The 15,214-nt window shown below is 47.5% G+C and overlaps 2 protein-coding genes across 2 annotated transcripts in view; one reads left to right on the forward strand and one right to left on the reverse strand.

Moving 5' to 3' along the window:
• LOC110509815 (astrotactin-2) overlaps nt 1-15,214 on the forward strand; it is a 471,341-nt gene that overhangs the window by 350,512 nt on the left and 105,615 nt on the right. Inside the window, exon 17 of the mRNA XM_036967227.2 lies at nt 11,380-11,642. Within this exon, the coding sequence (XP_036823122.2) occupies nt 11,380-11,642 (263 nt within the window). The remainder of the gene's footprint in view (nt 1-11,379; nt 11,643-15,214) is intronic.
• trim32 (tripartite motif containing 32) lies at nt 230-4,446 on the reverse strand. The gene is made up of 2 exons (XM_021590939.3): nt 4,358-4,446; nt 230-3,445 (listed from the first exon to the last, which is right to left on the reverse strand). Exon 2 carries the CDS (start codon nt 3,432-3,434, stop codon nt 1,404-1,406), a length of 2,031 nt encoding a protein of 676 aa, XP_021446614.2. The 5' UTR covers nt 3,435-3,445; nt 4,358-4,446; the 3' UTR covers nt 230-1,403.

Raw genomic sequence — 15,214 nt, forward strand, 5'->3', positions numbered from 1 at the left:
GGGTCAGCCATAATAGTACGGCGCCCCTGGAGAAAGTTAGGGTTAAGTGCCTTTCTCAATGGCACAGATAAGTTTCACTTTGTCAGCTCAGGTATTTGAACCAGCAATGATTCAGTTACTGGCCCAACACTAACCGCTAGGCTACCAGTCACCACACATTTTTTACATTTCCCCAACAGCCAGTGTCATCTACAATAAACAATAAATCTGAAAGCACAACATGCAGATCTTCATCAATGTTGGGTTTATTGCACTCAATAGATAATCAACATTACAAACATGAAATTGAGACAAGTTACACAGAAACTCATCTAATGCGTTAGTAAGACATACTGTAAAGTCACTGCCTCCACCGAAGGCCAAACTTCTGAAAGACACATAGGTTGATTCAACACACATAATGCACAGAAACATAACATCCAGAAGACCTAGTAGTGTGTATATATATATATATATATATATTTTTTTTTTAAATGAACTCAGAGGAAATAGGAAATTACATGTAAAGGAATCTCTCTCCAGTTAAGTCCAGTGAATGAAATCACATTTAGACAGAGAGCAACAGTTTTGCTGTTCATCACATTGAAAGTGTATTTTTTCTTTGCCTCAGATTAATAAAGGATGTCCATTATTATAGCACAATGTAATCCCTGGATATGTGATTGGAAGTTACAGAATAAGAAGAAGCCCCCCCCCCCCCCCCACCAATGGTTCAAGTTAAGGGCGGGTAAGCTGATCCTAGATCTGTGTCTACATGTAACTTCACTCATTTGTAGGTTGAAGATGGAACCCCCTGGAAGTCCAACACTCCAGTCAGGAACTTGAACTACATGATATACGTTTTATTGATGGCTGGGTTATAGTGATCATGTCCATGATCCCATCCTTTACATTTAGGTTTGAGAAGTTTTCGATTAGACATTCCTTCTAAACCGATAAGGCCTGTAAGCGCAATTCATTTTTAGCAATTTATTTTCTTGCCACGTCATTAGGCTTAGAAATGATCAGATCTCCTCTTTTGTATAGTACATCAATTAAAATATAACAATTTCACACATTGATTGACATACCAGTTTCCCCCACCCCCAAAGTGACAACACTGATGCATTATTGCTGTCTTTAGTGCTGTGATTCATAAAAATCAACCAATGCAGCTCAAATGTTAGATAGACACAGGCTTGGTTCCAGTCTGCTCCTAGCCAGTCCCACTGACTGACCACGGATCAGTGATTAGAATATGGGCTCATTATATGACCTGCTAAGCACTGACCAGAGATCAGATCATGGAGGAGCATGAGTTGTTTGGAATGAAGCCATTTATTTTAAAGTGACAGATCAACAGTTCACCACCGTCTGTACACACACCCCCATACACACACACTAGATTTGTAGTTTCTTAGCCCCTAGCAGGTGGAGGAGCGTCTCCTCTGTAGGTACGTGTAGACTTTTACACAGTGGTCCCAGCAGTCCAGCACCATCAGCTGTCCTTTCTGTGTGACGGCCACGCCCACAGGGCACGTCAGTCCCTCCTGGATGAGCACGTTGAAGCCGCCCTCTTTGGGGAACTGCAGGATCTCCTTCCTGCCGCTGTCTGTCACCAAAAGGTCCCCGTTTGCGTCCACGCACATGCCCGTGATGCAACGGAAGTCCTCAGTCTCAGAGAAGAAGTGGCTGAGCTGTTTGCCCAGCTGGCCATCCGTGCCCACCGAGCCGATGGAGAAACCCCCCTCTAGGTGGTGCTCGTTGTGGCGGTTCTCAATGTTCAGGCCCAACCCCTGGGTGAAGTAGACAGTGCCTGCTGCGTCGCATGTCACGAACTTGGGCCTCACGGCCGAGCATAGGCGGTTGTAGTTGACCACACCCACGTTGCGATCCACCGCCAGGCACCAGAGCTTGCCGCCCTCCACGTCAGTCACCACAAATTGACCCGAGGGCATGGCGGCGATGCCCCAGGGCTTGATCAGCTGATTCTTGTGGCAGGCCACGCAGTGGCCGTCGGTGGTGTATACCTTGACCGAGTTGTCGTAGTTGTCGGTGACCCCGATGAGGCCCTGAGGCGTGATAGCGATGGACAGCGGGATGAGGTTGGGCAGGTCGGCGCCCAGGAAACTCAGGACGAAGTTGTCGATGCTGCTGGGGTTGCGGCGGATCTCCCTCTGGAAGCCTTTGCGGTTAAAGATCTGGATGCGGTAGTTGCCCCGGTCAGCCACCAGGACCTCACCCTGTGAGGTGACGCAGATGCTAACTGGCAGGTTGAACATCCCCGGCAGGTTACCCTTGCAACCCATCTTTTTTACAAACTGGCAGTGCTGTGGCCCCGAGCGAGCCCTGGCATCACCGGGAGAGGAGGGCCCCCCTTCATCCATGGACTTGGATTTAAAGCTGCCCGGTGAGGCACACACAGCCTCATCTACAGGCATTACTATATCAAGGTCTCTGTACAGGTCCCCCATCGCCCCTGCAGCCCTGCACATGGCACCAACCCCAAACTCCAGCAGCCCCTCCTCCTCATCAGTGTTGACGGTGCAGGGTTTGGTGGTGAGCTGGGCCACGTCCAGGGCCTCGGGATGCTCCGTAGTCACCAGCTCAGGGTCCTGGAGCTTGATCAGAGTAGGCAGGTCCAGGCTGCTCCTTAGGTCCATCTCCTCCTCATCCTTCACCCCTCCGTTGTCCTCCAACAGGGCAATGTCACTCTGCTTCACCTGCATGGTCAGGTAGTCGCAGCGGGACACCACCTGCACCTCGGCCAGGTTCAGCAGGTATGTCTGCTCCTCCAGGATCTGACTGTTAAGCTTCTCCACCTCGGCCATGGAGGCAGCGAAGGCCCGCCGCTGGCGCCCCAGCTCCTCCTGCAGACGCAGCTCAGCCCGGGCGTACTCCTGCTGCACTGCCCGGTACTTTACCCGCATGTTCTTTGTCAGACTGTCAATGGCTGCCCTCTTTTTCTGGATGTGGTCCATGGCTTCGCGGAGGGATGCCAGCTTACCACCCAGGTCCTTCCGGCGCTGCTCAGCGGCCGCCCGGATGGGCTGGACAGTGTGGCCTTGCTGCTGGTGGCCCTCACCCTTGCAGAGGTCGCAGAGCACCGTGCCGCAGTCTTGGCAGTACTGTCGGGGTAGGCGGTTGCGGCAGGACTTGCACATGAGGGCGCCGGCAGTGGTGCAGGAGCTGGCACAGTCCAGGATCTTGAGCACAGTGAGGTTGTCGGCCAGCTGGGAGATGCTGCTCATGCGGGAGACCCTGCTGCAGAAGGGGCATCGCACGCCGTTAATGGTGCTAGCCAGCAGCTTTTCCAGACACTGTCTGCACACAGTGTGGCCACACTGCAAGAGCTTGGGCCGCAGCTGCTCCTGGTTGTAAGTCTCCAGGCAGATGGGGCACTCCAGGACCTCCCGGAGCAGGTCTGGGTCCAGAGCTGGCAAAGCTGCCGCCATCGTGTTCACACCTGTGAGGAGAGGATTAAAAATGGAAATGATTCACTACTCAAAGTATCAATGACAATGACTTATGTTGGAAAGAGGTTGCATTGCTAACAACTTATAACAAGCAGAGTAAAGATGATTTGTCATGATTTCTCATTAAAATGGCTTAGTATTCATTACCATTCCTCTAATAGTGCATTGCATTTTGACCACGACTAATGAACAACTAGACTCTAGTTGCCAGAGTCACCTCTCAGGAACATTGGAATAATAAACTCCACTGTGCGAAACTTAAACGTACACTTACTGTAACTGATACAGTGCACTTTAGCTGGTCATATAATTAAGGGGAGTGTAGCACAAGCGGCAGCAATCTATCATTCAACAGATGAAGGTAGCCTGCTTTCAAGTAGTGATACCACTTCTCATTACCACATTTAGCTAACTAACTACTGACTTACTTATCTACGCTAACTAACTAGCTCGCTACCTAGCTAGCTATACGAATGCTGCGACGTTTGTGTTATTGAGCTGTCAATGTGTTAGCTAAATGCTAGCTGTTGTTAGCTAACGTTAACATAACGGATATTTCTCAAATCAAGCTGTCACTACATGGCCAATGCAAATGACAACAGCATGGCCAGTTATTTGCATGCAGACGACGCATTTCTGCACTACACACAATGAATGTACTACACACAATGAATAATTGATAATCTCGTGGCATGTTGCTGTTTTGTTTGCTGATGCTAGCGCGAGCTATGTTGGGCAGCTTGCAGTGGGAGGCCTCCCCAAATCGCGGTGTGACTTCCAGTTTGGGGCAGTCACGTAAGAATTCATGATCGAATGGATTTTGAAAGTCAAGTATATACATGCTATGATCCTAAAGGTCTATATTTATTCGGTTGACATCTTAAACTAGCATAAAATCTTACCTTGGTTTCAATGTCAGCTCTGTCGTGGTACAGGGGCGTTCAGTGGGTGTGCTACTGTAGCGAGACTGCGGTGTTGACGTAACTTTACGTAATATTTACGCCTCGATCACACCGACAGTACATGAGAAGTACATTAATTTCCAATGGAACCCTGCATTTGCCGAACAGCATTGCGTTGCAGAGGCAGTTGCAGAACGTTATGTGTGGTGCATACGTTGGATTTTGTCGAATGTATGCAACAAACTGTATGTGTAGACGGCTTGACAGAAATGGTAGCAGAAAGCGAATGTGGAACTTTCATTGCACACATATCCAGATGATGCTACGTACCATTTGATCCAGATGATGCTACGTATCATTTGGCGCAACATACTGTGGATGGGATCGAGGCGTTATTTTCCAACCACCTCTATTTTCATTGGCTCTTACATCTGCATCTGGGACAAGCTCCCAAAGTGGTTGGCAGTTATTTTTAGTCAATCAGTTTGGAATTATTTTATACAGGGATATATGGTACATTAAGTTTTATAAACTCATGTATTAAATAATGTAGCTAGTATAAAATGGAATGTCTGTTTATTAGTACAATACAACACTGTCTCTAGTTTTAGCAAATAAAATATATGATTCTATTGTCATGGGCATTGCATTATACATCATTTGATGATTCCTCCTTTCTGAAAAACGGTATACCTCTTAAAATCCTGTACCAGAGAATTCATTATTCAAGTATCCCAACTCCCAAGTATCCCATCATGAAATTATGTGGGCCATTTGAGAGCAATGCAGGATTTATAGACATGCCTTCCATGAAATGTAATACAATGCTCTTACATCCTGTAGTAACAGGATGAAAATAAATGAGGACAGTAAGAAGATATATCCTTTGAACCGTGAAAAGTATCCATCTCTATCAGTAGCCTACAGTTATACACAGTCATGGGTAGATGAGTGCAGATGCTGCAGCCCATGGAAAATAGTATATCAGCTGACCCCTAGATGGCAGCAAAGGTCTTATTACAAAATGTATTTGTAGTGAGCTACAGGGTTGTAATAATAGAGTAATAATGAAATAATACCTTGTATGATGTATTGTTTTATTTATGATGTAGGTGGTTGTTGTGTTGTGTTTTGTTGTGATGTAATTGTTTTATCCCCGTTGGATCCCAGGAAGAGTAGCTGCTAATGGGGTAATGAGGATACTAATAAATACAACAACAAACAAATTGCAGTTCAGAAAATGAACTACCTGCACATTAATATAAATTCAAAGTTCATTTGCAATTTGAAGATTTTCATAACGCAATCATAATGTTAAGCTATGCATAGCTAAAAGGTAAATGGAAAGGAAAAAGGATAGTCTATATGCTTGCTTTAGCTATGCATTAAAATGTTTTCTCTAAACATTCTCAGTGAGCTTAAAATATATTTTTCATTTATCAAGGCATTTGTAAAGACAATAGGCTTTTGACTCACAGAACAGAAACCTTTTGTGCTGTTGCTGTAATTGCGCTGCAGCTGTGCCATATTGATATTGTGGTATTTAGGAAGCATATTATCTTTGCTTACCTAAAAATCACTGTCTACTTATATTCATCTGACACAATGGGCCTTGAAAAAAAAACAAAAAAAAAAACTTCAACAGCACTTTGTTTTAGTTTTGAATATTTTTGGGGACTTTTGCATCAATCAGGGTGTTTAGTTCGTGGCCTCTACTATATTGCTTCCACCCACAATCCGGATTGATTCAGATGGAGAGTAGGCTAGACAAGGGGATGTAGCTACTCACTTTATACTACTGAGATACACCCTCTCTTTGTGTCTCTCCCTCCTCATCATGTGTGTATTTCATTGCAATTTCCCGTCATCTTGCATTTTCACTAAGAAAATGCAGAAATCAACTGACTGAGGAGAATAAATAGGGAATATGATCTTGACGAGTACCAGAGTAGTTATAAAGGCCAAATTTCATGTCAAAAAACTCCTGAACAGAGATATTTTATGGGGCAATAATAACAATGCCAACACTAACAATCTGACAACATCTGTGTGAAATTAGCACTGAGATATCTGACACGTTGCTGGTGTTGCCAGGGACACGATCATGACCAGAGTGTAGCTTCTAAGAATACACTGTATCAACAAAGACTCATTATTTAGAGAGAGGGAGAGACGGAGAGAGGGAGAGAGAGCACCCGTTGAAGCCGATCGTGCTGTCCGTGCCCTTTGAGTAGTCATAGCAACCTGTGCCGTCCTTCATCGGCCACAGCCCGTCAGGACGTTGGAGGGACAAGAGAGAGACACCGGAGAAGGAGAGAAACAGAGAGAGAGATATAGAGAGAGAGAGAGAGAGAGAGAGAGAGAGAGAGAGATATCAATGTTTGGGAAAGTCATTCATCCTTTATATATTAACTGTCTGTTTTACAGATTGCCCAAATATAATACACAACATCTTCACTGCTCCTCTCCCAAAACAATTTAAGCTACCCATTAATACATTTTCTGTAGAATCCAGACAAAATAGAATTTTACACAGTTGTAAGCTTCCTACACACCTGTAATTAATGCATAAGGACTGTGTTATCCAGTGTCCAGTTGTCACCTCTTAATCCCATCTAAAACGTTGGGATTAATATTAACTGTCAGACATGATTGTCGCAGGCTTACGGATGGAGTGGAAGAGGAAGGAAGTAACGCAGACGGCTGTGATGTGAGCAGCCCTGCGAAGCCTGCAGTAAAACCTGGGATAATCACAGGGCTTTATTGCGAGGGCCAAGTGATGACAGCTCCTTTCTGTGTCTGTGTTGACTCAAGAAGTGCGTGTAATTGGGCTCTTAGAGCCACCCCTTGAGCCTGTTTACATAGGATACGGAGGAGAGTATCCCTCCCCTTTCACTACTCCAGTCCTTTCATACTCTCTCTCCTCTGCAGCTGGGTCTGTGTTTGGAGCCCACAGTCTTACCACAACATCAGCCTATTATCAAACTACACACACACACTGTCTGATGACGTATATCTCACACACTTGCATGTGTTGAATGAAAGAGGGAATTTATTGACTCACGCTTCTCACCTCTGTGTTTTACATTTTTACTACAGTGTATTTATCTCATTTGAGCTGGTGTTACAGTATATGGGTGGTGATTCCTTGTGTCAGTGGAATGTTTGTTTTTGCGTAGAAGATTCATTTGGAACTCTGTCACCGACTAGTCCTCTTATCCTGAAAATGTCAGATCATCTGCATCTGTGTTACATTTATGCTTTTTCCCCACCTGTTCCAGTGGAAGCTATTTTTCCACAGATGTTCTGTGAGAGAGTCCAGCTCAGAATGTGTTTGTGTGTATGAGGAATGGAAGCAGAAGGCATAACAAGCTTTGTCCTTGGCTGGGCTTTTAAAGAGCCGTCGAGAGAGAATGCGAGGCTAGTGAGTTTAAGAACGGACACACACGCTGATTAAATTCACGCGCTGTACATTTTCTTTTTGTTCTGTAAAATATTCCCGAAGGCTGCTCTATGTCAATATGATTAAATGCGTTGCAGAAAATGAATCGTTTGGAAATTATGTGAAATATTTTAAATGACTTTCACCCTAAGCTGCTGCCAATTACTCTATCGGGGCGGCAGGTAGCCTAGTGGTTAGAGCGTTGGATTAGGAACCAAAAGGTTGCAAGATTGAATCCCCGAGCTGACAAGGTAAAAATCTATCGTTCTGCCCCTGAACAAGGCAGTTAACACACCATTCCTAGGCCGTCATTGAAAATAAGAATTTGTTCTTAACTGACTTGCCTTGTTAAAAAAGTAACTTACATGTATTTTTTTTTCTTCCTCCTCTGGTAAAATGTAGCTAGCACAAACTGTGTGAGTTTGGCCTTTGGTTAGGGGGGTAGCTAGCTAATACATCTCACCTCTGGCCCTGCCTGGTGTTCTCCTCCCCCTGTTGATTCAGCTCCAGACCTTTTCCTACAATTCTGGATATGACTGAGTCAGTTAATTGCTCTGCAGTTGGAGAAAACCTGTAGGCCTCTTAATAGCAAACAATTAGAGACTATGGCTGGAAATCATTCACTCATAGTCAACCATGGCATTGCTCCTGTGTAGCAAAAAAGTACAGGTTAGGTAATGGAACTACTTAGACAAGGCATGCAGATTGAACAAAACAATATTCATTATGATTAGCCATGAAAACATTCATACCCACTTGGGGTTATGAAGACACTACCCCCCCCCCCCCCCCCCCCCTCCCCCACAATAAATACACATTTGGAAGAATTAAGCAAAATCATCCATAGCACATGATGAATATAATTTCCTCCCATCAGCAGTTTGCAACAGTGTACATTTGATTGAACATTGCTGTTGCTGAGAGACCCTCACCACTCAGTCAGAGCTCCTCTCTCCAGCCTGCACAGCAAATTGGCAGGTGTTTAAATCTCGGTGTTGAGGTAAAACGTGTTGTGAGTGTTATATCTGAGTGTTGATTCGAGTGAGGTTATCACTAGAGGATTTCAATTGACGCCACCTGCGGTGAACAGTGTTAACCAGGTGGTGGTGTTGTTACTCGACTGTAACTTCCGTTAACTCTCAGAGTGGAAAAGGTGTTATGGCGAGATGTTCCTATCAATCAATGCAGTAAATGTCAACAAGCACACAATAATCAAACTTTTTTTTAAATAATCCCCAAAAAGTACAGCAGTTGATCTATAAATACTATATAAACATTATTAAAGTGACCAGTGTTCAATGACTATGTACATAGGGCAGCACTCCCTAAGGTGCAGAGTAGAGTACCCGGGGGTAGCCGGCTGGTGACAGTGACTGAGGAGTAGAGTACAGGGTTTCAAAAGGTTTCCTCGGCTGTTCCCATAGAATACATTTTTTTTTCTTCAAGGCAGTTGAAAGGGCTCTACATGGAACCCAAAAGCGTTCTTCAAATGGTTCTCGTATGGGGACACCCGAAGAACCCTTTTATGTTCTTGATAGCATCTTTTTTTCTAAGCGTGTAAGGTACTGGGCAGAGGTTGTCTAGGGATGGATAATCCACGAGTCCCTGCCACATGCATCTAGTGTCTGAGCCATTGAACTGTGACTCCACTTTGTCTCTGTACTGACGTTTTGCCTCGTTGATTGCCTTACATAGGTCATAATTGGTCTGTTTGTACACGTCCGTGTTCCCAGTCACCTTGCCGTGGTTATTTCCGCCACGTGGCGAAATGTGTAGAATTGCAGGAAATGAAATTTAAAACAGATACACTTTGTCATGCGGCCAACAGGAGGGCCTCTTAAAGTCTTTGGTCGGCGACCGCACCCATGGCCACGCTCCCATGAAGCCTACCACATAAACTCCATTTTGATCCAGAGAAAACTGTGATTGATTCATTGATCTCATACTACACATAGATAAATAACATGCATTTTTCTAAACTAATCCCATCTGTAAGTGGTTGGACTTATTTCACCCATTATTGAGATGGTTTAGGTAGTTTCATTTTTCATTATTCCCTACCTTTGCAGTCATTCTAACTGCAGATTGTGAGTGGTTGAAAGTCACAATTATTGGATATCCTGACTCGATTCCAATAGGAATTATATAACACTTTGCAAGCCAGCATAATATGACTTGCCGATGTGGCCTGTAAACCAGGAGTTTCAAATCACTGTGAGTAAAACTAGGCTGTCGAAGTATGGATTTGTAAAAAAAAAAATATATTGTCAAAAAAAGTAATGGATTGTCATAAATAATTGTTTTTATGATAAAATATTAACTTAGGGAATCATTTGGTGAAGAATACAGGAATGAAAGCCATGATTGCAACAAACATGTCACTGTCACTAGCAAACACAGTCATGGGTGGTACAGGTACCTTTAAAATTCACTCGAAAGGCAACCTGGGAAATAAATATGCAAATAAGGCTTTAAACCTTACAGTGATATAAAACAAAAACACGCAAAAACAAATTACTGTAACACCACAGGTGTTAATTCCCTAACACTGAGATTGTGTAACAGCATCAGCGCCAATAAAATGTTAATGTTAGTTGGAATTTGCAACATCCATGGTTTTAGGGACCTAAGACTCTTGGGGTGTTAGTTTAACAACACTTTAAAAAGTGTTAGTTTAACACTATTTTGGTGGGCTACATATACACAAGAAAGTGTTACATTTAACACTGGGTGTTCAAATTCTGATCGCAAATTTGCTGTGTGTCCCGTCTCTCCTCCCATCAACACAGACAGACAGCACATCTGCTGCTTTCCCAACACATGGCTGTATACTTCCCTCCATCCTCCCTTCCATCCAAGGAAACACTCAACACTCAATTAACATTACTCCCTGTTTCACTTCTTTCCAACGTAGCATTGTTAGCCCACTGGCTCGGGTACGTTATGCGCAAGAATCCCCCTGTCGATGAGAAAATCAAACAATGCTTATTTACACTATGCAGGAATAAGTCATCACCCACCGTTCATTCCCGGTGGAAGAGTTGATGACAATGAGGGATTATTTTGTTTGACCGCAATAGAAAGTAGATCCAGATGGTGGCACATGCGATGTGAGTGAGGCGGCCGTGTGAAACTCCCCTATCACTGGCTGTGTATTTTGATATGAGCCGTTTGGGGGAGTGGAGACGAGGTGGATAGGAAGACGTGAATGCAGCTGTCAGCCCTGTGTTATGGGCGATTCAGGACATGTGGCGGACGTACGTCGATGCAGGTTTGCATGTGTCAGTGTGTATGGGTTTGGCTCTGGTCCTTTGTCGCTCAGACACCGTTCTGGTCTCTCTTGCGAAGAGATTTCATCTCAAAATGAGACTAATCTGTGTAAATAAAGCTAAACGAAAAGGAAAGTCTCTTGTCATTCACACAATGTGTTTTTTGGGATAGGTAGATGTTGCTCCCAACCACTGACACAGGGTCAGCTATTTCTCCATGTCCCTAATGATTAAGGTTAGGACTGATAAAATCTGATGTTAGACTATAGACTGTTTTTCAGTTGCCCTCTCTCCTTCTTTCTGTCTCCCAGAGGCGACAGACCAGGGAAGCAGGCGTGAGCTCAAGTCCATTCCCTTTATCAGCTACCTGTCTGGGCTGCTGAAGACCCAGCTGCTGACAGAGGACCTGGTGAGTGGCGTGGAGATCCGCTGCGAAGAGAAGGGCAGCTGTCCGTTGGCCTGCCACCTGTGCCGTCAGGCAGGCCGCGAGCAGCCCTCGCCCATCCCCGTCCTGCTGGAGGTCAGCCGCATCGTGCCCCTCTACAACCTGGTGCAGGACAACATCACTAAGGAGGTGAGGGGGGATGGAGGGAGAGTTGGATGAAGGGGGCAGGGAGATGGAAGGAGGGTGATGGACTGCACCACCAAATAAGTGAGGGTGGAACGAGGAACAGATGAAGGGGGGGGGGAACAGAGGGAGAGAAGGATGGTGGGAGAAGAATAGGGATGATGGACGGAGACCCCTCTATAGACTGGTACAGAACTACGTCACCAAATAGGTGAGGGATGGAGGGGAAATAGGCAATGGAGAGAAGGAAGGAGGGGAACAGTGGAGAGGGATGGAGAGAAGGTAGGAGGCAGTGGAGAGGAATGGAGAGAGGGTAGGAGGCAGTGGAGAGGGATGGAGAGAGGGTAGGAGGCAGTGGAGAGAAGGTAGGAGGCAGTGGAGAGGGATGGAGAGAGGGTAGGAGGCAGTGGAGAGAAGGTAGGAGGCAGTGGAGAGGGATGGAGAGAGGGTAGGAGGCAGTGGAGAGGGATGGAGAGAGGGTAGGAGGCAGTGGAGAGGGATGGAGAGAGGGTAGGAGGCAGTAGAGAGGGATGGAGAGAAGGTAGGAGGCAGTAGAGAGGGATGGAAATAAGTAAGGGAGGCGGTGGAGAGGGATGAGAGAAGGAAGTAGAGAGGCAGTGGAGAGAAGGAAGTAGAGAGGCAGTGGAGAGGGATGGAGAGAAGGAAGTAGGGGGCGGTGGAGAGGGATGGAGAGAAGGAAGTAGAGAGGCGGTGGAGAGGGATGGAGAGAAGGAAGTAGAGGGGCAGTGGAGGGGATGGAGAGAAGGAAGTAGGGGGGCAGTGGAGAGGGATGGAGAGAAGGAAGTAGAGAGGCGGTGGAGAGGGATGGAGAGAAGGAAGTAGGGGGGCGGTGGAGAGGGATGGAGAGAAGGAAGTAGGGGGGCAGTGGAGAGGGATGGAGAGAAGGAAGTAGGGGGGCAGTGGAGAGGGATGGAGAGAAGGAAGTAGGGGGGCGGTGGAGAGGGATGGAGAGAAGGAAGTAGGGGGGCGGTGGAGAGGGATGGAGAGAAGGAAGTAGGGGGGCGGTGGAGAGGGATGGAGAGAAGGAAGTAGGAGGGGATGGGAGAGAAGGAAGTAGAGGGGCGGTGGAGGGGATGGGAGAGAAGGAAGTAGGAGGGGATGGGAGAGAAGGAAGTAGAGAGGCAGTGGAGAGGGATGGAGAGAAGGAAGTAGGGGGGCGGTGGAGAGGGATGGAGAGAAGGAAGTAGGAGGGGATGGGAGAGAAGGAAGTAGAGGGGCGGTGGAGGGGATGGGAGAGAAGGAAGTAGAGAGGCAGTGGAGAGGGATGGAGAGAAGGAAGTAGGGGGGCAGTGGAGAGGGATGGAGAGAAGGAAGTAGAGAGGCGGTGGAGGGGATGGGAGAGAAGGAAGTAGAGAGGCATTGGAGAGGGATGGAGAGAAGGAAGTAGAGGGGCAGTGGAGGGGATGGAGAGAAGGAAGTAGGAGGGGATGGGAGAGAAGGAAGTAGAGAGGCAGTGGAGAGGGATGGAGAAAAGGAAGTAGAGAAGCAGTGGAGAGGGATGGAGAGAAGGAAGTAGAGAGGCAGTGGAGGGGATGGGAGAGAAGGAAGTAAGGGGGCAGTGGAGAGGGATGGAGAGAAGGAAGTAGAGAGGCAGTGGAGAGGGATGGAGAGAAGGAAGTAGAGAGGCGGTGGAGGGGATGGGAGAGAAGGAAGTAAGGGGGCAGTGGAGAGGGATGGAGAGAAGGAAGTAGGGGGGCGGTGGAGAGGGATGAGAGAAGGAAGTAGGAGGGGATGGGAGAGAAGGAAGTAGAGGGGCGGTGGAGGGGATGGGAGAGAAGGAAGTAGGGGGGCGGTGGAGGGGATGGGAGAGAAGGAAGTAGAGAGGCAGTGGAGAGGGATGGAGAGAAAGAAGTAGGGGGGCAGTGGAGAGGGATGGAGAGAAGGAAGTAGGGGGGCAGTGGAGAGGGATGGAGAGAAGGAAGTAGAGAGGCAGTGGAGAGGGATGGAGAGAAGGAAGTAGAGAGGCGGTGGAAAGGGATGGAGAGAAGGAAGTGGGGGGCAGTGGAGAGGGATGGAGAGAAGGAAGTAGAGAGGCGGTGGAGAGGGATGGAGAGAAGGAAGTAGAGAGGCAGTGGAGGGGATGGGAGAGAAGGAAGTAGGAGGGGATGGGAGAGAAGGAAGTAGGGGGGTGGTGGAGGGGATGGGAGAGAAGGAAGTAGAGAGGCAGTGGAGAGGGATGGAGAGAAGGAAGTAGAGAAGCAGTGGAGAGGGATGGAGAGAAGGAAGTAGGAGGGGATGGGAGAGAAGGAAGTAGAGAGGCAGTGGAGAGGGATGGAGAGAAGGAAGTAGAGAGGCGGTGGAGGGGATGGGAGAGAAGGAAGTAGGGGGGCAGTGGAGAGGGATGGAGAGAAGGAAGTAGAGGGGCAGTGGAGGGGATGGGAGAGAAGGAAGTAGGAGAGGATGGGAGAGAAGGAAGTAGATGGGGCGGTGGAGGGGATGGGAGAGAAGGAAGTAGGAGGGGATGTGAGAGAAGGAAGTAGGGGGGCGGTGGAGGGGATGGGAGAGAAGGAAGTAGGAGGGGATGGGAGAGAAGGAAGTAGGGGGGCTGTGGAGGGGATGGGAGAGAAGGAAGTAGGGGGGCTGTGGAGAGGGATGGAGAGAAGGCAGTGGATAGGGATGAGAGAAGGAAGTAGTGGGCAGTGGATAGGGAGGGAGAGAAGGAAGGAGGAGGGCAGTGGAGAGGGATGGAGAGAGGGAAGTAGGAGGGCAGTGGAGAGGGAGGGAGAGAAGGAAGTAGGAGGGCAGTGGAGAGGGATGGAGAGAAGGAAGTATGGGGGGGCGGTAGAGAGGGATGAAGAGTAGGAAGTAGGGGGCAGTGGAGAGGGATGGAGAGAAGGAAGTAGGAGGGCAGTGGAGAGAAGGAAGGAGGAAGGCAGTGGAGAAGGAGGGAGAGAAGGAAGGGGGAGGGCAGTGGAGAGAAGGATGGAGGAGGGCAGTGGAGAGGGATGGAGAGAAGGAAGGAGGAGGGCAGTGGAGAGGGATGAAGAGAAGGAAGGAGGAGGGCAGCGGAGAGAAGGAAGTAGGAGGGCAGTGGAGAGGGATGGAGAGAAGGAAGGAGGAGGGCAGCGGAGAGAAGGAAGTAGGAGGGCAGTGGAGAGGGATGGAGAGAAGGAAGGAGGAAGGCAGTGGAGAGGGATGAGTGAAGGAAGTAGGGGGCAGTGGAGAGGGAGGGAGGGAAGGAAGGAGGGGTGCAGTGAAGAGGAATGGAGAGAAGGAAGTAGGGGGGCGGTAGAGAGGGATGAAGATAAGGAAGGAGGAAGGCACTAGAGAGAGAGAGAGAGAGAGAGAATGAAGGAGTGGAGCAGTGGAGAGGGATGTTGAGAAGGAAGGAAGCAGTGGAGATAGATGAAGGAAAGGTGGCTGGTAGAGAGGGGGCGATGGGGAGCTCTCCTCTGTTTGATAAATAACTAAAGTACCAGTCAAAAGTTTGTACACACCTACTCATTCAAGGGTTTTTCTTAATGCTCAAACGCATTAAGGAAAGAAATTCCACAAATGAACTTTTAACAAGGAACACATGTTAATTGAAATGCGTTCCAGGTGCCAACCTCATGAAT

The sequence above is a fragment of the Oncorhynchus mykiss genome, chromosome 29 (assembly GCF_057628025.1).
Source record: "Oncorhynchus mykiss isolate SJ-2025 chromosome 29, ASM5762802v1, whole genome shotgun sequence".
Classification (NCBI taxonomy): Eukaryota; Metazoa; Chordata; class Actinopteri; order Salmoniformes; family Salmonidae; genus Oncorhynchus; species Oncorhynchus mykiss.